The sequence below is a fragment of the Schistocerca gregaria genome, chromosome 10, assembly GCF_023897955.1.
Source record: "Schistocerca gregaria isolate iqSchGreg1 chromosome 10, iqSchGreg1.2, whole genome shotgun sequence".
Classification (NCBI taxonomy): domain Eukaryota; kingdom Metazoa; phylum Arthropoda; class Insecta; order Orthoptera; family Acrididae; genus Schistocerca; species Schistocerca gregaria.
This window is the reverse complement of record NC_064929.1, coordinates 188510979-188536815: the sequence shown is the minus strand read 5'-3', so window position 1 is coordinate 188536815 and position 25837 is coordinate 188510979. Positions and strand designations below refer to the sequence as shown.

The 25837-nt window shown below is 44.7% G+C and overlaps 1 protein-coding gene across 1 annotated transcript in view; it reads right to left on the bottom strand.

Annotated features, from left to right (window-relative positions):
• LOC126293315 (chaoptin) overlaps window positions 1–21430 on the bottom strand; it is a 253508-nt gene extending 232078 nt beyond the window's left edge. Inside the window, exon 1 of the mRNA XM_049986461.1 lies at window positions 21369–21430. Coding sequence (XP_049842418.1) covers window positions 21369–21389 — 21 coding nt within the window. The 5' untranslated portion in view covers window positions 21390–21430. The remainder of the gene's footprint in view (window positions 1–21368) is intronic.
• Window positions 21431–25837: the final 4407 nt, after the last annotated feature.

Below are 25837 nucleotides of genomic sequence, written 5' to 3'. Positions count from 1 at the left end.
CAATATTTTTTAAAGGAACACATTGCCATTTCACTGTTTTATTGTTTATTTGAGTACAACCCAGGTTTCTGCCCTTTGTACCATATTTGTTTTTATGTCTTTATATTGCAGGGTAATTTATATGTTGTCAGACTCAAAGTTGTCCATGAATTAAGAAAAATATTGGCTCCCCACCAAGTGCCAGACGTAAAATTATGGTCATTAACAACGACTTCCACTGTGTAGTTCCGCGAGGCAGCAGCATTTGATGCCTGACATGTGTAATATCCGGTAAGTCTCATCGCAAGGCTGTTGAAACTGAGGATGCTCGAATACTTATCAAAATTCTTCTCGGACACTCTTTATTCATAAGTTATTGCTACTCCATCTTTTGGCCATTGTATAGCAATCGGGAAATCCCCTTTGCTGACGACGCAGATCAAATTCATCCGCATGCCTTGCTGGAGGTCTGGCTTCATTATTATTGGATCGATTTCTGGTGCCTCCATAACTCGACATTAAGTTTGCTCCAGGCAGTGTGTCCTTCGGGATTTGTTGCTATACACACGTAACCACCTTCATCTACAACTTTCTGAATGTCTTTCAGAATCAGCGTTCCGTATGGGAAGAGATTTAGAAGAGTACATTCATTACACCGCAAATGACCTATAGACCTCAGCATGTGACACAATTTTCAACTTGACACATCTGCCCTTTCTGAGAAAAATGATGGTCAACAGTTGGACAGAGAGGTTGACAACAAAGTGATCTTATAAGGTCGTCGTTTTTACCGACTGAGGTACGTAACCATAAAAACGGACGCGTGTATGTATGTATGAATGTATGTATGCATATTCCACATTTCCTCCTAGACCATTTAACCGATTTCAGCGAAACTTTATACACATATTGCTTACTGTCTGAAAAAATCATTATGGGTGTAAGAATTATCTACTTATCAAAGGGGTGGGCGTGGGGTGGAGGTGAAAAAGCAGTGTAGTTCACAGGAATAGCTAGACGTTATTCATCGAGCATTCGAGAGTTAGAGCACCTCGTAACTTGGCAACAGACGTTACACATAATTTCAAACCTTTACCAAACTTTTTCTCGCTGACAACACTCTCAACACAATGGAAGGAAAAAAGTTGATCCGTTATTAAATTTTTGCTGCTCATGCAGTAAAACTGCCACACCAGGTACGACGTGTTAATTTATCATTTCTTTATTGCTAACTCTACTGGTAACACATTTTGCAGAGGGCATCTGTGTAGGCCTCTGAATGTGCCTAAAAAATTAAATCACAGTACGACATACAGTTCAGGAGATATGACGTCATAAAAGCTCAGCTGCGCGAAACGAAACTGAAGACCGAAATACGTTAAAGTTCAAGGTAACAATTATTGGTCTACACGAAATAAAATCCTCATAATTCTGTACGGTTTGCGTTAGAATGTTCAAACTGCGCGGTTGGCCGTGGGTATGACGGGAATTGGTATACGGATGCGCACGATCCTTTTTGTTGTCTGCCATTTGCATGTGAAAGTGTCACGGTACAGCGTCCCTCAGCGTATAGCGGTTTTGGAGGCCAACTATGCTAGCAATAACAGGCAGCTTGCGGCTTAAAGGAAGTTCGCGATCGAGTTCAAGTTGAAGACAACCGGTTCAAGTATGTTAACAATCAAGAATTTCGGTTCGGAAGTTTGACAGCACGGGTAAAGTTCGTGGTGACACTGTTAGCAATGCTGGTCTCCAAAAAGGGTGAAAACGCTTGAAAACATCGAGAAAACAAGCGCTGTGCTCCAAATCAGCCCCAGGAAATCGGACAGACGAGCTGCACAACAAGTTGGAATCGACCGGGAGACACTGCAACGAATTGTTGAAGATCTTCATCTCTTCCCATACAAAATTCAAATACACCAGCCATTAAACCCCGGGGCCATGGAACAGCGGTTGTGTCACGCCAACACAATCGTCCACAGAATTGACGAAAATGACTTTGATGTAAATATGAGTTCGTCAATTAGCACAATTGGCTTATTTGGGGGACTGTGAATCCGCATTTCGCGATCGAGAAGTCTCTTCGCCCTCAACAGGTGACTGTGTGGTGTGCAATGTCCAGTCACGGAATAATCGGCGCGATATTCCTCGATGGCACGGTAACTACTGAACAGTATGTGAAGGTTTTGGAAGACGATTTCATCCCCTTCATCCAAAATGGCCCTGATTTCGACAAGATGTGGTTCACGCAAGACGGAGCTCGACACTAAAGAAGCAGGAGAGCTATGTTCTGGAGGAGCACTTTTGGGACCGCCTTCTGGCTCTGGGGCACCCAGAGGCCACTGGCATGGGCCTCGATTGGCCGCCATATTCTCCGGATCTGAACACCTGCGACCCCTCTTTGAAGGACTATATTAAAGACAAGGTGCACAACAATAACCCCAAAACCATTCCTGAGCTGAAAACAGCCATTCAGGAGGTCATCGACAGCATCGACGTTCCGACACTTCAGGGGTTCATGCAGAATTTCGCTATTCGTCTGCGCCACATCTTCACCAATGATGGAAGACTTATCGAACATGACATCACCTAACTCCGAATATCTGTAGTGACGTTTACATGTTGAATAAAGTGTGTGCACGTTGTAGTTCATAACTAATTTAAGTTTTTTCATATAGTTCAATAGTTGTGACCCTGTATAATAAACAGGTTTAATACACGTGAAACGTGTGTAAGACATCAATGCCAGGGATAAAAAATTCTTCCTAAACCCCTAGATTGATTGCAGTCAAACTTTAGTATCTCGAAAGAACGTTGTAGCCGTAAGAACCAGCAAGCTCCTATTGGGATGGTGCTGATAAAGTAGAGAGAGGTAGGGTGGGGGAGGGGGGGGAGCAAATAATCGACAGACAGAAGGGGTGGGGGAGGTGGTGGACACCAATATCGGGGAGGAGGGGATGAGCAGCAGAAAGAGAGGAAGAAAAGAGGAGGTGATGAAGATAGAGAAAGGAAAGGAGGTAATACACTCACAGTACTGGAATAAATACACTCCTGGAAATGGAAAAAAGAACACATTGACACCGGTGTGTCAGACCCACCATACTTGCTCCGGACACTGCGAGAGGGCTGTGCAAGCAATGATCACACGCACGGCACAGCGGACAAACCAGGAACCGCGGTGTTGGCCGTCGAATGGCGCTAGCTGCGCAGCATTTGTGCACCGCCGCCGTCAGTGTCAGCCGTGGCATACGGAGCTCCATCGCAGTCTTCAACACTGGTAGCATGCCGCGACAGCGTGGACGTGAACCGTATGTGCAGTTGACGGACTTTGAGCGAGGGCGTATAGTGGGCATGCGGGAGGCCGGGTGGACGTACCGCCGAATTGCTCAACACGTGGGGCGTGAGGTCTCCACAGTACATCGATGTTGTCGCCAGTGGTCGGCGGAAGGTGCACGTGCCCGTCGACCTGGGACCGGACCGCAGCGACGCACGGATGCACGCCAAGACCGTAGGATCCTACGCAGTGCCGTAGGGGACCGCACCGCCACTTCCCAGCAAATTAGGGACACTGTTGCTCCTGGGGTATCGGCGAGGACCATTCGCAACCGTCTCCATGAAGCTGGGCTACGGTCCCGCACACCGTTAGGCCGTCTTCCGCTCACGCCCCAACATCGTGCAGCCCGCCTCCAGTGGTGTCGCGACAGGCGTGAATCGAGGGACGAATGGAGACGTGTCGTCTTCAGCGATGAGAGTCGCCTCTGCCTTGGTGCCAATGATGGTCGTATGAATGTTTGGCGCCGTGCAGGTGAGCGCCACAATCAGGACTGCATACGATCGAGGCACACAGGGCCAACACCCGGCATCATGGTGTGGGGAGCGATCTCCTACACTGACCGTACACCTGTGGTGATCATCGAGGGGACAGTGAATAGTGCACGGTACATCCAAACCGTCATCGAACCCATCGTTCTACCATTCCTAGACCGGCAAGGGAACTTGCTGTTCGAACAGGACAATGCACGTCCGCATGTATCCCGTGCCACCCAACGTGCTTTAGAAGGTGTAAGTCAACTACCTTGGCCAGCAAGATCTCCGGATCTGTCCCCCATTGAGCATGTTTGGGACTGGATGAAGCGTCGTCTCACGCGGTCTGCACGTCCAGCACGAACGCTGGTCCAACTGAGGTGCCAGGTGGAAATGGCATGGCAAGCCGTTCCACAGGACTACATCCAGCATCTCTACGATCGTCTCCATGGGAGAATAGCAGCCTGCATTGCTGCGAAAGGTGGATATACACTGTACTAGTGCCGACATTGTGCATGCTCTGTTGCCTGTATCTTTGTGCCTGTGGTTCTGTCAGTGTGATCATGTGATGTATCTGACCCCAGGAATGTGTCAATAAAGTTTCCCCTTCCTGGGACAATGAATTCACGGTGTTCGTATTTCAATTTCCAGGAGTGTACATACCCGACCACACATCGGCTGCTCAGGTATAATAATAACAATAATAATAACACAAGCACCTATATCTGAAAAAGGGCATCCTCTTTGCGACCATCGTAGTAGAAGATCTGCACACATTCTTACGACGACTGCGCTTCTTTGAATGTCCATATCGTGTATGTGGTTCGTGGGCAGTAACTTGCCAACTGTCCTTTTATTATCGTGATGTTTGTATACGTTACTTCTAACGCCGTACAATTCTGGTCGCAGGTGTATCATCAGGGGTCGGTGGAAAACTGAAGAGCCAAAGAAACTGGTACACCTGCCTATTATCGCAGCACGCAGAAGTCCAACAACATGACGTGGCATTTACTCGACTAACGTCTGAAGCTGGAGGAAATTGACACCATGAATCCTGCAGGGATGTGCATAAATCCATAAGAGTACTAGGGGGTGGAGCCTCTTCTGAACAGCATGTTGCAGGGCATTCCAGATATTCTCAGTAATGTTCATGTCTGGGGAGTTCGGTTGCCAGCGGATGAGTTTAAACTGAGAATAATGTTTCTGGAGCTACTCTGTAGCGATTCTGGACGTGTGGGGTGTCGCATTGTCTTGTTTGAATGGACAATCGACATGAATGTACGCAGGTGATCAGACATGAATGGATGCAAACGTCAGATTTGTATGTAGATATATCATGGGTCCCTTTTCTCCCACTCCAACTGCACACGCCCCACACCATTACAGAGCCTCCACCAGCTTGAACAGTCCCCTGCTGACATGCAGAGTTCATGGATCATGAGGTTGTTTCCATACCCGTACGTGTCCATCCGCTCGATACAATATGAAACGAGACTCGTCCGACCAGGCAACAGTCCAACGAGTGTCGATGGGCCCATGCGAGGCGTAAAGCTTTGTGTCGCGCAGTCATCAAGGGTACACGAGTGGGTTTTCAACTCCGAAAGTCAGTGTCGATGATGTTTCGTTGAATGGTTCGCACGCTTATACTTGCTGATGGCCCAGTATTGAAATTTGCAGAAATTTGTGGAAGGCTTGCACCTCTGTCACGTTGAACGATTTTCTTTTTCCGGTCGCAGCAATATCGGAGATTTGATGTTTTACCGGATTCCTGATATTCACGCTCGTAAAATGGTCATACGAGAAAATCCCCACTTCATCGCTGCCTCGGAGATAATGTGTGCCATCGATCGTGCGCCGACTGTAGCACCACGTTTAAACTCCATTACGAGTAAATCTTGATAGCCTGCCGTTGTAGCAGCAGTAAACGATCTAACAACTGCACCAGGCACTTGTTGTCCTATGTAGGCGTTGCCGACCGCAGCGCCGTGTTCTGGCTGTTTACATACATCTGTATTTGAATACGCATTCTTGTACCAGTTTCTTTGGCGCTTCAGTGTAGTTCGCTTTTTCGAATGTGCCACATGTCAGTTACAGCCTTTTTCTGTATTTACCGCTAGGAGGAGCTGTCTGCTGTACAGGTTGTTTTGCCTTCCTAAATTAGTATTTCCGCCTTTGAATTTAATCAGACATATAATACGTAGCAACTCAAAATATGCACTTGCTGGTTAGCTCTGTCTTTCACCGACCTCTTCCGTTAATAGCTTTCCCACTGTACTGGCTAAAGTTCATAAAATATTTACATAAACGGTTGATTGTTACTATAAGCTATGTTAATGAATTCGTTGATTCTTTGCACTAGAGCGTTGTACGAAGGTGTGTATAAATGCACTTTCAAAACATTTGTAAATGAAACACCAGTAGACATAAACTGAAGAGCGATGGCTAATCTCGTTGTCAGTGGTACACGTATTCTCGGACGAAATGTATTTAAACGACATATTCAGAATCTTATCTCAGCATTCTGGATAAGGTCTGTATAGAGCATCAGTTCAGTAGCTAAATTTTCTGAAGCATTCCGCCTACTTAAAAGAAAGAACAAGGCCCTATTTCTCTTGTTCTTTCTAACGTTATTCCTTGAGTGGTGTAAAAGCAATTGATCGGAGAATTGCTAGAACAGATACAAATATGATACAGTGTACACCAGTGAAAACCCGAATAATGATCACCCTTCGCTTTTCAGCTACTGGTGATCGAGCAAAAGTTTAATAAACGTTCAAATGGTTCAAATGGCTCTGAGCACTATGCGACATAACTTCTGAGGTCATCAGTCGCCTAGAACTTAGAACTAATTAAACCGAACTAACATAAGGACATCACACACGTCCATGCCCGAGGCAGGATTCTAACTTGAGACCGTAGTGGTCGCTCGGCTCCAGACTGTAGTTCCTAGAACAGCACGGCCACTCCGGCCGGCCTTAATAAACGTCTTTAGAATTCATTCATCAATAAGCATCAAGATACGAGCAGTCTTTGATAGGACTCGAGGATTTCGTTAAGGTAAGTCTGGAATAAGAATACGGTTTTTATTTATGTTTTATTTTCGTTCATCATCATACGTGATAAAACTCACAACAAAACGAAGGCTCATTCCGAACTCACAGGCAATAGCTGTCCTTTTCAGATTTTTCTCACTATGGCATTACTTTCGACATCGCATAGCTTTGGTCGTAGATAAATCACATTTATGAAATTGATAGTTCTCTCTTTCGTCCACTTCGCCATTGCTGCGCACAAGAAACTCGCGACAAATAACAAAGCGGGTGGCTGTATTTACGTACGCGCGCATACGCTCTAACAAAAGCGAAACGATATTGTTTTCGCTCAGACGCGTGACTGCAGCGCTGTCGGTGAGAGAAGTAGCAAATAGAGGCGAGAGCGACAGGTAAGCATACAGAGACAAGGATACAGACAGCGCTGCAACACGAAACATTTTTCCACCCTCGGTAGACAATACCGCCAACCCATCAGCAATACGCCGGCAGCTACCTGCAATACCAGCAATATTGCCGTGCGTTGCAGCATTGGTGACGGCAAAATTTACTTTCATATATTGACGTGAAATATGTTACGCATAAGGATGCGGCCACAGTCGCTCCGATATCGGTGGATTCTGCCGACGACCGACATCGGCTGAAGACGGCCGGTCTTTTCAAATCAGCAACCCACAAAGTGCGTCGTCACACTATAAGCGATCTTATGTTCCGAGCGTACAGACTTCTGACGACAATCGGTGAAATTGAAGTCAGTTTGTTTTCTTCGGTCAGATCGGCCAACGTTCTCGCAACGAAGTATAGAGCGTGAGAAATTGGTATGTTCAGTCTAAGAAAGTGTGACTTTGCCTCCCCCCCCCCGCCACTTCGGTTTTCCTCTCCTCCCCCCCCCCTTTTCCTTCCAATCATTTGTCCCGATTCCCCTCGACTGCCCACGGCTATGCTATGTCATATTTGTGCCAACTTTTTAGTGCAGTGTTCAAGTGAGTGTTCAGTGTTGTGCGTCTTTCCAAAGTGTTGCGAACAGAAATGATGCTGTCGCTGGGTGTGAATTTCACATCTGTTGTGAACAGAAACCAGACTGTCGCCGTGATTTTTTAATTGCCTGTCTATTATTGTACCTGTCTGCTTCCTGTGTATTTTATTAGCATCGTCAACCCCTTTGTTTTATGTTTTAAGTTCGACAATTGTCCGCCATTTTATCAATTAAGTCACCGATTTTATCGCCTGCTTTTATTATTTATTATCTTCAATTCTGTACGCTGAAGAGCGGCGTACTAAGCTGCTGCCAGCCCGCCTCCTTCGGGGGAAACCGAAACTCAATAAAGTAAAAAAAAAAGAAAAGAAAAAATAAAGTGTGACTTTGTGGCATCCTGACGATGAAAATATCATAATCGGGATATCTATGGACTGAAACCGCAGATGTAGTCGAAACTTTAAATATATAAAACGTTTACTGGACGTTTTAGGCATAGATTACAACCTGACAAAATAATTTGTGTAGTAAAAAGGGCGGCGTATCTTATAGCTACTGTACTGGATCTTTTTTGCGGTAGGTCGTCATTAGTTGTCTATAGATTATTATTACAGCTTACTGGTGTTTTATGCCAGTAGGGTAGTAATTGTGTTAATGTTTTCAAATGTTGTGTACGGTATAGATTTCCACTTATAAGTGTTTTAGGTTATCAGAGTATCTTAAGCCACAATTTATGCTTGTCGTGTGCTAAATGAGACTCCTTGAAGCACAGCTTTAAATAAATACAACGTAACAGAGTGTTTATGATTTGTTTTTCAAGGTCATCCCGAATTGTCTGGATCAGGTAACAGAACGTTTCTCCCATCACCTCATACATTCGTATAACTTGTCTCCTTATTCTTAAAAGAGTGTATAGTGCTCGCCACTTTCTTAACGAGATGAGAAAGCTCATTCACATGTATTCGACGTCTCTTTAATAGCAAAGCCGCAATACAGCACTCGTATTTAAGCAAAGAGGCGTCATGGTATCCACGCCACCCTAACAGGTTAAACTCTAACTACTTGATAAGTAAAGTCTAACGTAACGTGACCTAGTCTGCTTGACCAAGCCAAAAACTAACGAGGGAGATCGGACTCACTATGACAACGCTGTGTGTGTGTGTGTGTGTGTGTGTGTGTGTGTGTGTGTGTGTTTATGGGCGCTCAACGTCGAGGTCATCAGCGCCCTGACACACATTAAAGTGAACGAATGTGGACAGACCTAATAACACTGAAACACACACGCAAAGAAAGCAGGAAAAGAAGTAAAATGCGACATAAGAAAGTAGAACGTAAGGAAAGGGAAAACGTAGCGACAAGAATGCCACAGTACATTGTCATTGGATGGCCACTTATATAAAATATGGGCCACACAGTAAGCAAATTAAGATCCTCCCTATAAAATCTTTGTAAAGACATTTGACACGGCACAGAACTTCAAAACTTTAACCGCATTCGTCCGGGTGTTGCCTAAAAGAGATGGCACGTCCGCTGGCAAGTCAGCCGCGCCCCGCTGGTCAGAAAATAAAACGCAATCCAATAAAACGTTGCGCACAGTGACCTAGACGCCACAAGCACCACACACTGGAGGGTACTTCCGCCGGAGCAGGAAGCCATGCGTCACAGGGCTGTGGCCTATCCGAAGCCGAGCTAGGAGAACCTCGTCCCGTCGACGGGGCTGAAAGGAAGTGCACCACACACGCGTTGCGGGCTTGACTATACGGAGATTATTGCCAGTCACTTCCAGCCACTCATCCTCCCACCGACGCATGACTCGTGAGCTCAACAGCGAGGTGAGTGCGTGCAGGGGGATAGCACACTGAGATACTTGTGGGGCGAGACACGCCTCCTTGGCACTGTGAACGCACCCTAAAAGCACTTGACGGGTTACTTTTACAGCGTCGGCAGCGACGCGCGCCGTTACTCACCCGAGGCTCGAGCTGCGTGCTGGGGCAGCGACGCGCGGCCGCTGTCTGTCTCTATTGAGAGCGTGTGGTGTGTGTGCTCAGGTCGGCAGCGGGCCAGCGACTAACCACAGCCGCCGCCGCCGCCAGGCGCTGAGGCTCCGGTTACCACGCCGCATACACTGTGCTCCACGCTGCGTTAACTGGACCCGCAGCGTGCCGTGACGGAGATGTGCTGTGTGCGGCACACCGGCACAGCCGAGCACGTGCGTAGAAACCCGAGCCACCTCCACCCCATACTACGGAGACCAACTCTCCGTATTACCCGCGATCTCCCGTACTTGAACATACACTGCTGACAATTAAAACTGCTACACCAAGAAGAAATGCAGATGATAAACCGCTATTCATTGGACAAATATATTATACTAGAACTGACATCTGATTACATTTTCACGCAATTTGGGTGCTTAGGTCCTGAGAAGTGAGTACCCAGAACGACCACCTTTGGCCGTAACAACGGCCTTGATACGCCTCGGCATTGAGTCAAGCAGAGCTTGGATGGAGTGTACAAGTACAGCTGCCCATGCAGCTTCATCACGATACCACAGTTCATCAAGAGTAGCGACTGGTGTATTGTGACGAGCCAGTTGCTCGGCCACCATTGACTAGACGTTTTCAGTTGGTGAGAGATCTGGAGAATGTCCTGGCCAGGGCAGCAGTCGAACATTTTCTGTATCCCGTACAGGACCTGCAACATGCGGTCGTGCATGATCCTGCTGAAATGTACGGTTTCGCAGGGACTGAATGAAGGGAAGAGCCAAGGGTCGTAACACATCTGAAATCTAACGTCCACTGTTCAAAGTGCCGTCAATGCGAACAAGAGGTGACCGAGACGTGTAACCAATAGCACCCCATACCATCACGCCGGGTGATACGCCAGTATGGCGATGACGAATACACTCTTCGAATGTGCGTTCACCGTGATGTCGCCAAATACGGATGCAACCATCCGTCGTGTGGGGCGTCGCATTGTCGTGCTGGAATTGCCCAAGTCCATCGGTATGCACAATGGACGTAAATGGATGCAGATGATCAGACAGGATGCTTACGTACGTGCCAGCTGTCAGAGTCGTGGCTAGATGTATCAGGGGTCCCATACGACTTCAACTGCATACGCCCAACACAATTACAGAGTCTCTACCACCTTTAACAGTCCCCTGCTGACATGCGGGGTCCATACATTCATGACGTTGTCTCCATACCGGTACACGCCCATCCGCTAGATACAATTCGAAACGTGAGTCGTCCGTCCAGGCAACATGTTTCGAGTCATCAACAGTCCAAAGTCGGTGTTGACGAGCCCAAGCGAGGCTTAAGGCTTTGTGTCGTGCAGTCATCAAGGGTACATGAATGGGCCTTCGGCTCCGAAAACCCATATCGATTACATTTCGTTGAATGGTTCGCACGCTGACACATGTTGATGGCCGATCATTGAAATCTGTAGCAATTTGCGGAAGGGTTGCACTTGTGTCACGGTGAGCGATTCTCTTCAGTCATCGTTGGTCCCGTTATTACAGGATCTTTTCCCGGTCGCAGCAATGTCTGAGATGTGATGTTTTAGCGGATTCCTGATATTCATGGTACACTTGTGAAATAGTCGTACGGGAAAATCTCCATTTCATCTCTACCTCGGAAATGATGTGTCCAGTCACACGTGTGCCGACTACAACACCACGTTCAAATTCACTAAGTCTTGGTAACCTGTCACTGCTGGCAGCTGTAACCGATCTAACAACAGCGCCAGATACTTGTGTCACATAGGCGTTGCCTACCGCAGCACCGTATTCTTCCTGTTTACATATCTCTGGATTTGAATACGTACGCCTATACCAGTTTCTTTGGCGCTTCAGTGTATTAACGGCCTCAACACAAAAATGGGAAAGTTTATACGGTTATGTTATTTGTAGTGACAATATTTATAATTCAGAAATAGTGAGAAAATCCTCGGTTAACATAAGAAATTTTATATAATTCTGATATGTTAACTAACACTGTAACTGTTTAAATAATTGGCCAGTTAGAAGCCGAATTTATATCACAGCGTGTCTATCCTAAGAGTTGTAAGGTGCTTTCTCGCTTGTGTTTAGGCGGAGATATACAATTTTGTTTTTGCAACGTGTAGCTGGAATCATCCCAACAAAAGTCTTTCATGCGACACAGGGAGCAAACCGACGCCTCCTGTCGACATTGGGTATCGCATGAAAGGCGTGATTGCAGCTACACATTGCAAAAACGAAACTCAAAATATATGCTGAAAAACCAGAGAATATGCTAGTAAGGACTGTTAGGAAATACACCCTTTACAAAGACAAATCGTTGTTTAACATTGTTCCCAAAAATCTCTAAAATGCTTGACCAATTTACTTCAAATTTTTAAAACATACTCAAATGAAAATTTATACAGACATGTACTAATTCTGTCAGAGACTGCAAAGCACTTGGAAGAGAAGTTGAACGGAATGGATAGTGTCTTGAAAGGAAGGTATAAGATGAAAATCAACAAAAGCAAAACGAGGATAATGGAATGTAGTCGAATTAAGTCGGGCGATGCTGAGGGAATTAGATTAGCAAATGAGACACTTAAAGTAGTAAAGGAGTTTTGTTGTTTGGGGAGCAAAGTAACTGATGATGGTCGAAGTAGAGAGGATATAAAATGTAGACTGGCAATGGCAAGGAAAGCATTTAAGAAGAAGAGGAATTTGTTGACATCGAGCATAGATCTAAGGGTCAGGAAGTCGTTTCTGAAAGTATTTGTATGGCGTGTAGCCATGTATGGAAGTGAAACATGGATGATAACTAGTTTGGACAAGAAGAGAATAGAAGCTTTTTAAATGTGGTGCTACAGAAGAATGCTGAAGATTAGATGGGTAGATCACATAACTAATGAGGAGGTATTGAATAGAATTGGGGAGAAGAGAAATTTGTGGTACAACTTGACTAGAAGAAGGGATCGGTTGGTAGAACATATTCTGAAGCATCAAGAGATCACCAGTTTAGCATTGGAGGGCAGCGTGGAGAGTAAAAACGTAGAGGGAGACCAAGAGATGAATACACTAAGCACATTCAGAAGGATGTAGGCTGCAGTAGGTACTGGGAGATGAAGGAGCTTGCATAGTAGCATGGAGAGCGGCATCAAACCCGTGTCAGGACTGAAGAGCACAACAACAAATATATATATGACCAAATATCTCGGAAAATTCGTGACGAATTTCAAACAAAGTTTGTATACACATGAAAGTGCTGTTTTTTCCCTTCTAAAACTACGCGTTGAAACTATTCCCTCAGATCTAGCGGCTTGAGAGATGTCTCTCATGTGTCATATACCCATGATCTGAACCGGTTTACTCACTCAATTTAAATAGCTTCAATAAAGGTTTCGTTTGTAGTAACAATACAACAAAGCTCAATGTCAAAAGGGCGCGGGGGATAAGAGGACAGAAAAGGGGGCAGGAAATGGAATAAATTGGAACCAAACTGCTGTGGTCATCGGTCCCTATGCTTTCACACTACTTAATCTAACTTACGCTAAGGACAACACACGCACCCATGCCCGACGGAGGACTCGAAGCTCCGACGGGTGGAGCCGCCCCAGACCGATCGGCAACCCTTCGCGGCAGGAAATGGACCAAGAGTAGGGCGAGAGGATACACAGAGAGACGGATAGGAGGAGGAGGAGATGGACAGAAAGAAAGGCTGAAGGCGGTGATGTACAGTACCATGTAGAGCGAAACATTACTAATGCGGATATGTCCCAGAAGATTTATTGCACTGCTGTAATCTGTGCGCCGGCTGGAGTGGCCGTGCGTTTCTAGACGCTACAGTCTGGAGCCGAGCGACCGCTACGGTCGCAGGTTCGAATCCTGCCTCGGGCATGGATGTGTGTGATGTCCTTAGTTTCGTTAGGTTTAATTAGCTCTAAGCTCTAGGCGACTGATGACATCAGAAGTTAAATCGCATAGTGCTCAGAGCCGTTTGAACCATTTTTGTAATCTGTGCGCACAAAATCTTTTAAAAATGTTGTATTCCACGTCTTACTAATAACATTGTGTCTTATCATACAGGTAATGGTTCGAAACCAGTCTCTAATCAACATATTATTTGCAGTCTTGATGGAAACTCTAATTAACAAATTACAAATATATTGAGTTACTGATACCGACACAATGTTGGAATTACGTAAATTAAATTTGCCTAATCGTGACAATCAGCGGACACCGTAGCCTGCGTAAAGGTTAGAACAGAAGGAACGTGATAATTGCGCTTTGGAAATAACTGCAAGTGAATGTCAGAGAGTACTTGCCATCCCACCTAATATCAGGGCTCCTTCTTTTTGATGTGTCTACTAGCGATCCATGCAGTACTGCGCAATTGCTAAATATGTATCTAAATTGGATATACGTCGTTTTCTGCTTCCCACCTTCCCTCTCTTTACTGAGGTCCTCTACCTCTCTGTACATCTCCTCTCTATGCATCACCTCCTCCACTTTCTCACCTTGTGGGGAATCGGCTAAAAGCCACACTCTGTCTCATCAGTGTACCAGATCAACTGTCTGAGGCGAAGATTGTAAACCAGCCCATAATTTGCCTAAACATCTACATCCATACTCCGCAAGCCACGTGACGGTGTGTGGCGGAGGGAACCTTGAGTACCTCTATCGGTACTCCCTTCTATTCCAGTCTCGTATTCTTCGTGGAAAGAAAGATTGTCGGTATGCCTCTGTATGGGCTCTAATCTTTATTATTTTATCCTCATGGTTTCTTAGCGAGATATACTTAGGAGGGAGCAATATACTGCTTGACTCCTCGGTGAAGGTATGTTCTCGAAACTTTAACAACAGCCCGTACCGAGCTACTGAGCGTCTCTCCTGCAGATTCTTCCACCGGAGTTTATCTATCACCTTCGTAACGCTTTCGGGATTACTAAATGATCCTGTAACGAAGCGCGCTGCTCTCCGTTGCAATTTCTCTATCTCTTCTATCAACCCTATCTGGTACGGATCCCACACTGCTGAGCAGTATTCAAGCAGTGGGCGAACAAACGTACTTAACCTACTTCCTTTGTTTTCGGATTGCATTTCCTTAGGATTCTTCCAATGAATCTCAGTCTGGCATCTGCTTTACCGACTATCAACTTTATATGATCATTCCATTTTAAATCACTCCTAATGCGTACTCCCAGATAATTGATGGAATTAACGAGCGTGGAAAACCGCCTAAAACCTGCACCCAACCACGTTCGCAAAACCGCCGAGCGTATCTGGACCTGGCTCACCGCCCTATCCGACAACTTAGCGCGCTGAGCGTTAAGCTACACCAGTAGGTCTTTCAGAGCCTACGAACAAACGGCAATATTTGTAAAGGTAATTATAACCCCCAGAACTAATTGCTGTTATATAAATAAGACTGGTGAGAGCTCAGTGCGTTTCTCCTCTGCTACGAGGAAGATTATTAAAGTTGTCGCCTAGCATTTGTATGGGCGACCGTCTGGGACTGCCGAATGCTGTTGGCAAAGGGGATACACTGAGGAGTTACCTGACTGGAAAATAGCAGCTGCAGTAACGAAAACCGACAATGGCCGAGAGGTGGTGGCTGACCACATGACGCTTCATATCGGCCTCCAGTGACATCTATAGGCCGAGGACGACACGGCGGTCGGTCGGTACCATTTGGCCTTTCGAGGCCTTATCAGACGAAGATTAGTTCTAGTTTAGTTGATACGCCCTGGTCGGCGCGACGGAAAGACCACAGGAAGGTAATCAAAAGATCGTTGAATCGAGCGCGTATGCGGAATTTTTTTTATTTTCAGTATAGCGGAATAATTTTTTTATTTATTTTATTTACATGTCAAGTACCGTAGGACCAAATTGAGGAGCAAATCTCCAAGGTCATGGAACGTGTCAGTACATGAAATTTCAACATAGTAGTAATAACAGATAAAAATAAATGTTCATGAACGTGAAAGAAAATCAGTCCATAAGTTTAAGCAAACGCTATCAGCAATACAGTCAGAATCAGGTTAATTCTTCAAGGAACTCCAAGACAGAATAGAAGGAGTGACCCATGAGGAAACTCTTCAGTTTCGATTTGAAAGCGCGTGGATTACTGCTAAGATTTTTGAATTCAAGTGCCAGCTTATTGAAAATGGATGCAGCGGTATACTGCACACCTCTTTGCACAAAAGTTAAGGAAGTCCGATCCAAATGGAGGTTTGATTTCTGCCGAGTATTAACCGAGTGAAAGCTGCTTATTGTTGGAAATAAACTAATATTGGTAACAAGAAACGACAATAAGGAATATGCATATTGAGAAGCCAACGTCAAAATACCCAGGCTCGTGAACAGAGGTTGACAAGAGGTTTGTGAACTCACACCACTTATTGCCCGAACCGCCCGTTTCTGAGCCAAAAATATACTTCCAGAATGGGACGAGTTACCCCAAAACATAATACCATACGACATAAGTGCATTAAAATGAGCTAAGTAGACTAATTTACGTGTCGAAGTATCACTCACTTTCGATACCGTTCGAATAGTGAAAATGGAAGTATTAAGTCTTTGAACAAGATCCTGAACGTGGGCTTTCCACGACAGCTTACTATCTATCTGAACACCTAGGAATTTGAACTGTTCAGTTTCACTAATCGTATCCCCGTTCTGTGAGATTAAAACGTCAGGTTTTGTTGAATTGTGTGTTAGAAACTGTAAAAACTGAGTCTAACTGTGATTTAACGTTAGTTTATTTTCTACAAGCCATGAACTGAGGTCATGTACTGCTCTACTTGAAACCGAGTCAATGTTGCACACAACATCCTTTACTACCAAGCTAGTGTTATCAGCTAATAGAAATATTTCAGATTTACCCATAATACTAGAGGGCATATCATTTATATAAATAAGGAACAGGAGTGGCCCCAACACTGATCCCTGGGGCACCCCCCACTTGACAGTACCCCACTCAGATCCCACATCACAGCCGTTATCAACATTATGAATAATGACCTTTTGCTGCCTGTTGCTAAAGTAAGAGGTGAACCAATTGTGAGCTACTCCCCTTATTCCGTAATGGTCCAACTTCTGGAGCAATATTGTGAGATCAACACAGTCAAATGCCTTTGTTAAATCAAAAAATACGCCAAACGTTCGAAACATTGTTTTAGCCCATCCAGTACCTCACAGAGAGAAGAGAATATAGCATTTTCAGTTGTCAAACGACTTCTAAAGCCGAACTGTACATCTGATAGCAAATCGTGTGATATAAAATAATCAATTAACCTTACATACACAGCATTTTCGATAACTTTTGCAAACACTGATGGCATAGAAATAGGTCTAAAATTATGTACATTATCCCTTTCTCCCTTTTTATAAAGCGGTTTTACTACTGAGTACTTTAATCGCTCAGGAAACTGACCATTCCTACAGGAAAAATTACAAATATGGCTAAATACAGGGCTAACACGTGCAGCACAGTACTTTAATATTCTACTAGGCACTCCATCATAATCATGAGAGTCCTTAGTCTTCAGTGATTTAATTATTGACTCAATCTCCCTCTCGTCTGTATCACAGAGGAGTATTTCAGACGTCAATCTCGGAAAGGCATTTGCTTAGAAATTTATATGATTTCCTGTAGAAGCTAAATTTTTATTTAATTCACCAGCAATGCTCAGAAAATGGTTGTTAAATACTGTACATATATCTGGTTTATCAGTAACAGAAATATAATTACTGCAAACTGACTTTATATCGTCAACCTTGTGCTGCTGATCAGACACTACCTTCACAACTGACCATATGGCTTTAATTTTATCCTGTGAATTAGCTATTCTAATTGCATGCCACATACTTTTTGCCTTGCTAATAACATTTTTAAGCACCATACAATACTGTTTGTAATGGGCTACTCTAGCTTGATTGTGACTATTTCTAACATTTTGATATAATTCCCGCTTTGTTCTACATGATATCCTTATCCCACTAGTCAGCCAACTGGGCTGTCCATTACTGCTAGTACCCCGTTTAGAATGTTCTAATGGAAAGCAACTCTCAAAGATCATGATAAATGTGTTACGGAAAGCATTTTATTTATCAACTATATTATCGGCACTATAAACATCTTGCCACTCTTGTTCCTTGACAAGTTTTGTAAAACTCTCTATTGCTGTTGGATTAACTTTCCTACGTAGTTTGTAATTAAATACGACATTGGTTTGAGTACAAAAACCTTTTAGTGTTAAAATTTGTGCATCACTGTCTGAAAGGCCATTCACCCTTTTACTAATAGAATGCCCATCTAGTAATGAAGAATGAATAAAAATATTGTCTATGACTGTGCTACTGTTCCCCTGCACCCTAGTTGGAAAAAACACAGTTTGCATCAGATCATATGAATTTAGGAGATCTACCAATATCCTTATTCTTGCACAATGATGTACAAAATTAATATTGAAGTCACCACATAGAACTACTTTCTGGTACTTCCTACAAAGTGAATCAAGAACCCTCTCTAGCTTAAGCAAAAATGCTCTGAAGTCGGAGTTAGGGGACCTATAAACAACAGCAATTGGAAGTTTAGTTTCATTAAATTCAACTAATGCTGCACAACTTTCAAATATCTGTTCAGTGCAGTGTCGTGATACGTCTATGGACTCAAATGAAATACTGCTTTTTACGTACAGAGCCACTCCCCCACCCCGCAAGGAACTCCTTGCGAAACAGCCAGCTAATCTGTAGCCTGGTAAAGGAATGCTCTGAATTATCAAATTATTTAAGTGGTGTTCTGATATACCAATAATTTCAGAGTTAACATCTATTAGCATTTCACTAACTTTAATACCTCTTATATTTTGATGAAATATGCTAATTCCTTCTCTACTTGGAAACATTACATCATCTGGAGGTGAGCCCTTAGTTAGAGGCACTTCCTTTAAGCAGGTATACCTATCAGCTGACTTCAGTCTACAAAAAGGTGCAGCTCTAACACCAACTACTACAGGAATTTTTCCATTAGTGATAAAACCATCACCACCACCACCCACTACACTGTCACCTATAAGCTTAGCCAGCCTCCCCTTCCCATACCTATTGAGGTGCAGGCCATGCCTAGTGAAACTCCGTCTACTGATAGACCCATCTGGCGCCACTGAGATGTGATCCATGCCCTCCGCCATCAGTGCCCTCCCCAGCCCCACGTTAACGCGCCTAACAGCCGCATTAAGGTGAGGCCGATCATGACGCTGAAACAGCTGCACGAAATGCACATTAGTGCCACCAGTTTGAGTAGCTATCTTAACCAAGTCACCACTGACATCATATTCCCCGTCCCTATCAAGACTATTCTCTGCTCCACCCACTATCACTACCTGATCCTACTTCGTAAAATTCCTACGCAACTCCCCTATGCAGTCAGTCACCTGAGCTAACCCTGCACTAGGCTTCACAATGCTGGTGACCTGGTACTCACTCCCCAGCACTTCCTGCAACAGCTGGCCCACACCTCTACCGTGGGAACTACCTAGCAGCAGAACCTTCTTTCTGCTAGGCTTTTCAACTAACCTAGGCCTCCTAATTGCTGAGGACTGCTGCAAGTTACCTACATCTACAGCTACACGAGGCTCCTCTCCTCTCAACTCTGACAGTTGGTCAATAAATCGTATATATTAATATTTTCATAGAAAGCCGACACGGAAAATTTGGGACAGCAAATATTTCTCCAAGAAAGGATTGTTCTTGCAGCGTCCATGAGTTCTACTTCTTTCGCCGTCTGCAAGAAAGTATTGTAATTAAAGAGGACAGGACGTGTTATTTCGTTAGTTTCATTTTGACCTTCGAGCAGCTCTCGGCAGCTACACACGATTTGAAGGTTCTTGGTAAAAATGAAATCACATCCCGAGATCACTGCCTCAAAATAAGTTCCGGTTGTACTCGTACATCACCAGATGTCCTCGGCTATATTTTGCGAAACGACGCGTTACGCGTGGTTTCTTGCCAAACTGTGCGATAAGAGTGAATCTTTTCTGAATGTAAGCCAAGTTTGTTTTTCAATAGAAATTTTGAAACAAGCATGCCATTGTAAAAGTACAGCGTTTACACCGTATGTAAAATGCCGAGAAAATTACTGCTTCTCCTGTTTTTACGATGAATATCACTACAGCAAGTATAGATCATAACTATAAAATAATGAAAGCGTTTAATTTTATATACGAAGTTCTCGCACACGCCTTGCGATGCCTTCCTGGGAATTTATCTCTAACCCCAAAATTTTCTTTACCTTTCTTTCTCATACCATTCTAATAGCAATAACTACAATGAGTCGAAGATTATTTAAGTATGTTTGCAGTGTAAGAAACGTAAACAATGAAAAAAAATAGTTTTTGCTTCAGGAATCGCCCCCACGCCAGTCGCGTTACCGTTATGGACACTTTTCACTGCGCCTCCCGCTACCTGGAAGCTACGTCAGTATAAGTGGCACACACCTCGCTCTACCCGAACGAGAAACACTATTTTCTTCTAAACAGTTGGCCATCTGTAGCTTTTACTTCTGTCATTTTGATTTCTGCCCAAGACCTGCATATACAACAAATTTTGACGAAATCGGTGGTGACGAATAAGTGCAGTCCCCTTGTTAGTGATGAATTTCGTGCAGGACGTCCATGAACTGCTGTTACCAATGCAAATATCGCCGCTGTTGGTGCAACAACGCCTGAAGAATATTGGCGGACGTCTTATAAATTTATTCGGGCGACATTGGGGGTTGGCATGAGTCAAATCCAAAACATCTTACAACAACAGTTAAAAGAGAGAAAACTTCGCTGTCGATGGAATCCACATAAAATGGCTCCCGATCAAAAACAACAACACACTGACTGGTGCAGGAAAACTCTGCAAAAATTTCAAGGTGGCGCTTCAGGTCCCGTTTGCAATATCGTTAGTGTTGATCAATCTTAGATTTATTGTAACGACCCTGAAAAGAAAAGTCAATTGCCTGAGTGGGTCTTTCGAACACATCCTAAGCCTAGTAACGTCCGGTGAATTCTCAGTGCGGGAAAGAAGGTTGTTAGTAGGTTTTTTTTTTAATTAGGCCATTTGGTACTACAGTACTAGATGGTCGATGTACTGTTACCGCCGACTGATATGCAAACGTCCGTCTAACAAGCATATTTTGAAAAAGTTCGCGGAAATAATTTTCTATGACGACAATGCGTCATTACATACAGCAAAGCTGACAACTGAATACTAAAAGTAAGCACCATGGACCCTCGACCGAACACCCCTGACCTAGTACCCTACGATTTCCTTTTATCTTCAAAAATTAAAGAATAAATGCACGGAATCAATTTTTCGTCGAGTCAGTAGAATATTACGAAAGTCAGCCCGGTTTCTGAAGTACCTCGGGAACTGTCAGATCATTCTTTTAAGGAATGGTTTCATAGAACGTAAAAGTGTGTTGATGTCAAAGGCGTGCATTTTGAAAACAATGACATCGTTTAGTACGAATCGTTTATTATCTGCACATGTCGTCGCTGACGTCGCAACTGCCGGGCTACGGGCTACTCACCAGGTCTGCGTTTAGCGGCATCCTGAAGACTGCGGCGCCGGCGGTGGACTGTCCGCGCCCGCTCCCGCGGCCCCTAGTCTAGTCGTTTCGGCCGCCACTTGCCGGGCTTCCTAAGACCCCGGAAGGCTGGCGCGCCGCGATTGGCTTAGCGCTGCTTGCGTCACGGCGCCTACCTGCGACGCAGCTAGGGGGGGCGCGGGGCTAGGCGTTCCTTCCTGCCGCCTCCCCGCCCGCAGCCGAGTTGTTTCTATCCTTTAACAACCGTTCCTAGTAGTCGGCTGGTTCTATTACTGTCGTCGCTGTACAGGCAACAGAGAGGCTTCTATGCACGGAAAGTCCATAAATACTAAAAAAATATGTATTTCTACATCGACATCTACATTAATACTCCGCAAGCAACCCAACGGTCTGTGGCGGAGGGCACTTTTACGTCCCACTGTCATTACCTTCCTTTCCTGTTCCAGTCGCGTATGATTCGCGGGAAGAACGACTGCCGGAAAGCCTCCGTGCGCGCTCGAATCTCTCTAATTTTACATTCGTGATCTCCTCGGGAGGTATAAGTAGGGGGAAGCAATATATTCGATACCTCATCCAGAAACGCACCCTCTCGAAACCTGGCGAGCAAGCTACACCGCGATGCAGAGCGCCTCTCTTGCAAAGTCTGCCACTTGAGTTTGTTAAACATCTCCGTAACGCTATCACGGTTACCAAATAACCCTGTGACGAAACGCGCCGCTCTTCTTTGGATCTTCTCTATCTCCTCCGTCAACCCGACCTGGTACAGATCCCACACTGATGAGCAATACTCAAGTATAGCTCGAACGAGTGTTTTGTAAGCCACCTCCTTTGTTGATGGACTACATTTTCTAAGGACTCTCCCAATGAATCTCAACCTGGCACCCGCCTTACCAACAATTAATTTTATATGCTCATTCCACTTCAAATCGTTCCGCACGCATACTCCCAGATATTTTACAAAAGTAACTGCAACCAGTGTTTGTTCTGCTATCATATAATCACACAATAAAGGATCCTTCTTTCTATGCATTCGCAATATATTACATTTGTCTATGTTAAGGGTCAGTTGCCACTTCCTGCGCCAAGTGCCTATCCGCTGCAGATCTTCCTGCATCTCGCTGCAATTTTCTAATGCTGCAACTTCTCTGTATACTACAGCATCATCCACGAAAAGCCGCATGGAACTTCCGACACTATCTACTAGGTCATTTATATATATTGAGAAAAGCAATGGTCCCATAACACTCCCCTGTAACACGCCAGAGGTTACTTTAACATGTGTAGACGTCTCTCCATTGAGAACAAGATGCCGTGTTCTGTTTGCTAAAAACTCTTCCATCCAGCCACACAGCTGGTCTGATATTCCGTAGGCTCTTACTTTGTTTATCAGGTGACAGTGCGGAACTGTATCGAACTCCTTCCGGAAGTCAAGGAAAATGGCATCTACCTGGGAGCCTGTATCAAATGTTTTCCGGGGCTCATGAACAAATAAAGCGAGTTGGGTCTCACACAATCCATGTTGATTCCTACAGAGTAGATTCTGGGTTTCCAGAAATGACATGATACGCGAGCAAGAAACATGTTCTGAAAGTCTACAACAGATCAATGTCAGAGATACAGGTCTACAGTTTTGTGCATCTGCTCGACGACCCTTCTTGGAGACTGGGACTACCTGTGCTCTTTTCCCATCATTTGGAACCTTCCGTTCCTCTAGAGACTTGCGGTACACGGATGTTAGAAGGGGGGCAAGTTCTTTGGCGTACTCTGTGTAAAATAGAATTGGTATCCCGTCAGGTCCAGTGGACTTTCCTCTGTTGAGTGATTTCAGCTGCTTTTCTATTCCTTGGCCACTTATTTCGATGTCAGCCATTTTTTCGTTTGTGCGAGGATTTAGAGAAAGAACTGCAGAGCGGTCTTCCTCTGTGAAAGAGCTAAGGAAAAAGGTGTTTAGTATTTCAGCTTTACGCGTGTCATCCTCTGTTTCAATGCCATCATCATCTCGGAGTGTCTGGATGTTTCGAGCCACTTACTGATTTAACGTAAGACCAGAAGTTCCTAGGATTTTCTGTCAAGTCGGTACATAGAATTTTACTATCGAATTCACTGAACGCTTCGCGCATAGCCCTCCTTACGCTAACTTTGACATCGTTTAGCTTCTGTTCCTGTGAGAGGTTTTGGCTGCGTTTAAACTTGCAGTGAAGCTCTCTTTGCTTTCGCAGTAGTTTCCTAACTTTGTTGTTGAACCACGGTAGGTTTTTCCCGTCCCTCACAGTTTTACTTGGCACGTACCTGTCTAAAACGCATTTTACGATTGCCTTAAACTTTTTCCATAAACACTCAACATTGTCAGTGTCGGAACAGAAATTTTCGTTTTGATCTGTTAAGTAGTCTGAAGTACGCCTTCTATTACTCTTGCTAAACAGATCCTATTGATCACTGATTCCCTGTTGTGCGCTTACAGAGTCGAAAAGTTCGTGTCTGTTTGTTATCAGTAGGTCCAAGATGTTATCTCCACGAGTCGGTTCTCTATTTAATTGCTCGAAGCAATTTTAGGATAGTGTACTCAGTATAATGTAAGTTGGTGCTCTGTCCCTACCACCTGTCCTAAACATTTGAGTGTCCCAGTCTATATCTGGTAAATTGAAATCTCCACCAAAGACTATAACATGCTGAGAAAATTTATGTGAAATGTATTCCAGGTTTTCTCTCAGTTGTTCTGCCACTAATGCTGCTGAGTCTGGAGGTCGGTAAAAGGAGGCAATTATTAACCTAGCTCGGTTGGTGAGTGTACCCTCCACCCATAATAATTCACAGGAACTATCCACTTCTAATTCACTACAGGATAAACTGCTACTAACAGCGACAAACACGCCACCACCGGTTGCATGCAATCTATTCTTTCTAAACACCGTCTGTGCCTTTGTAAAAATTTCGGCAGAATTTATACCTATAACGATTTCAGCTTCGGTGTATGTTTGTATGTGTGTATGTTCCACATCTCCTCCTAAACCATTGGATCGATTTCAGCCAGGCTTGGTACACATATCACGAACTACCTGAGAAGAGCCAGTGTGCGGGAAAGAATCACCTACACCTCAGAGGGGTGGGGTGAAGTTGAATCATAGCTCATAACGCTCGTCCAGTACATCCAGTATTTGAGAATGAGAGCTCTTAGTGACTTGCAACCAACTTTACACATAATTTCAAATTAACAAGACTTTTTTTTCGTTGACGCCCCAACAAAATGATAGAAGGAAAAAAGTTTATCGAACGCGAAATGTAAGCTGTTCGTGCAGTAAAACTCCCGTGTCAGGCATGACTTACTAGTTTACCGTTTCATTGCTAGTAACTCTATTCGCAGCACATTTCGCAGATAGTATCCAAATATACTACTGGCTGTGCCTGCAAAATACCATCATTCTAGGACTCACAGTACAGTGTATATGACATCAGAAACATTGAGCTCAACGAAAATGTAACTGCGAGACAAAATTCTCTACAGATAGAGGTGAAATATGTGTACAAATGTATTGAATATACGTGAAAAATGTTAAATATATGTGACTCTTGTCCATGTGGCCATAGCCAAGAATAAGAAGTGCCTCCTAAACCCCTATATCGATCTCAATGAAATTTGGTACACATATTTGTGTATTGTGTATTGAACTGGGGACCCAGAAACAACAGAGAGGCTTCGTCCCACCGTAGCTCTCAGTGGTTCACAACCCCACAACAGGCCACAGCAGTCCACCCACCCCACCGCCGCCCCACACCGAACCCAGGGTTATTGTGCGGTTCGGATCCCAGTGGACCCCCCCCCCCCCCCCCACTTTCCTCCCCCCTCTCCCCTGGGGACGTCTCATACCAGAAAAGTGTAACCCCAAATGTTTGCATGGTAGAACAATTACGGTATACGCGTTCGTGGAGACAGTGTTTGCGCAGCAATCGCCGTCATAGTGTAACTGAGGCGAAATGAGGGGAGCCAGCCCGCATTCGCCGAGATAGATGGAAAACCGCCTTAAAAACCATACACAGGCTGGCTGGCACACCGGACTGCCGGCCGGAGTGGCCGAGCGGTTCTAGGTGCTACAGTCTGGAACCGCTCGAAGGCTAAGTCGCAGGTTCGAATCCTGCTTCGGGCATGCATGTGTGTGATGCCCGTAGGTTAGTTAGGTTTAAGTAGTTCTAAGTTCTAGGGGACTGATGACCTTAGAAGTTAAGTCCAATAGTGCTCAGGGTCATTTTAACCAATTTTTAAACTTCATCCTGCCACCCGAGGTCTTGACTGAGTACTTGCTGTTCCAAGGTCTGAAAAGCCGACAGAGACGCGTAGTGCAGAGTGCTGAACGCCCCTCCCCTCTCTAAACCCTCATCATACCGCATCCAAATAACGTCATAGTCTGAGGATGACTTGGCGGTCGGTCCTGATTGGCCCGTGTGAGGACAGAGTA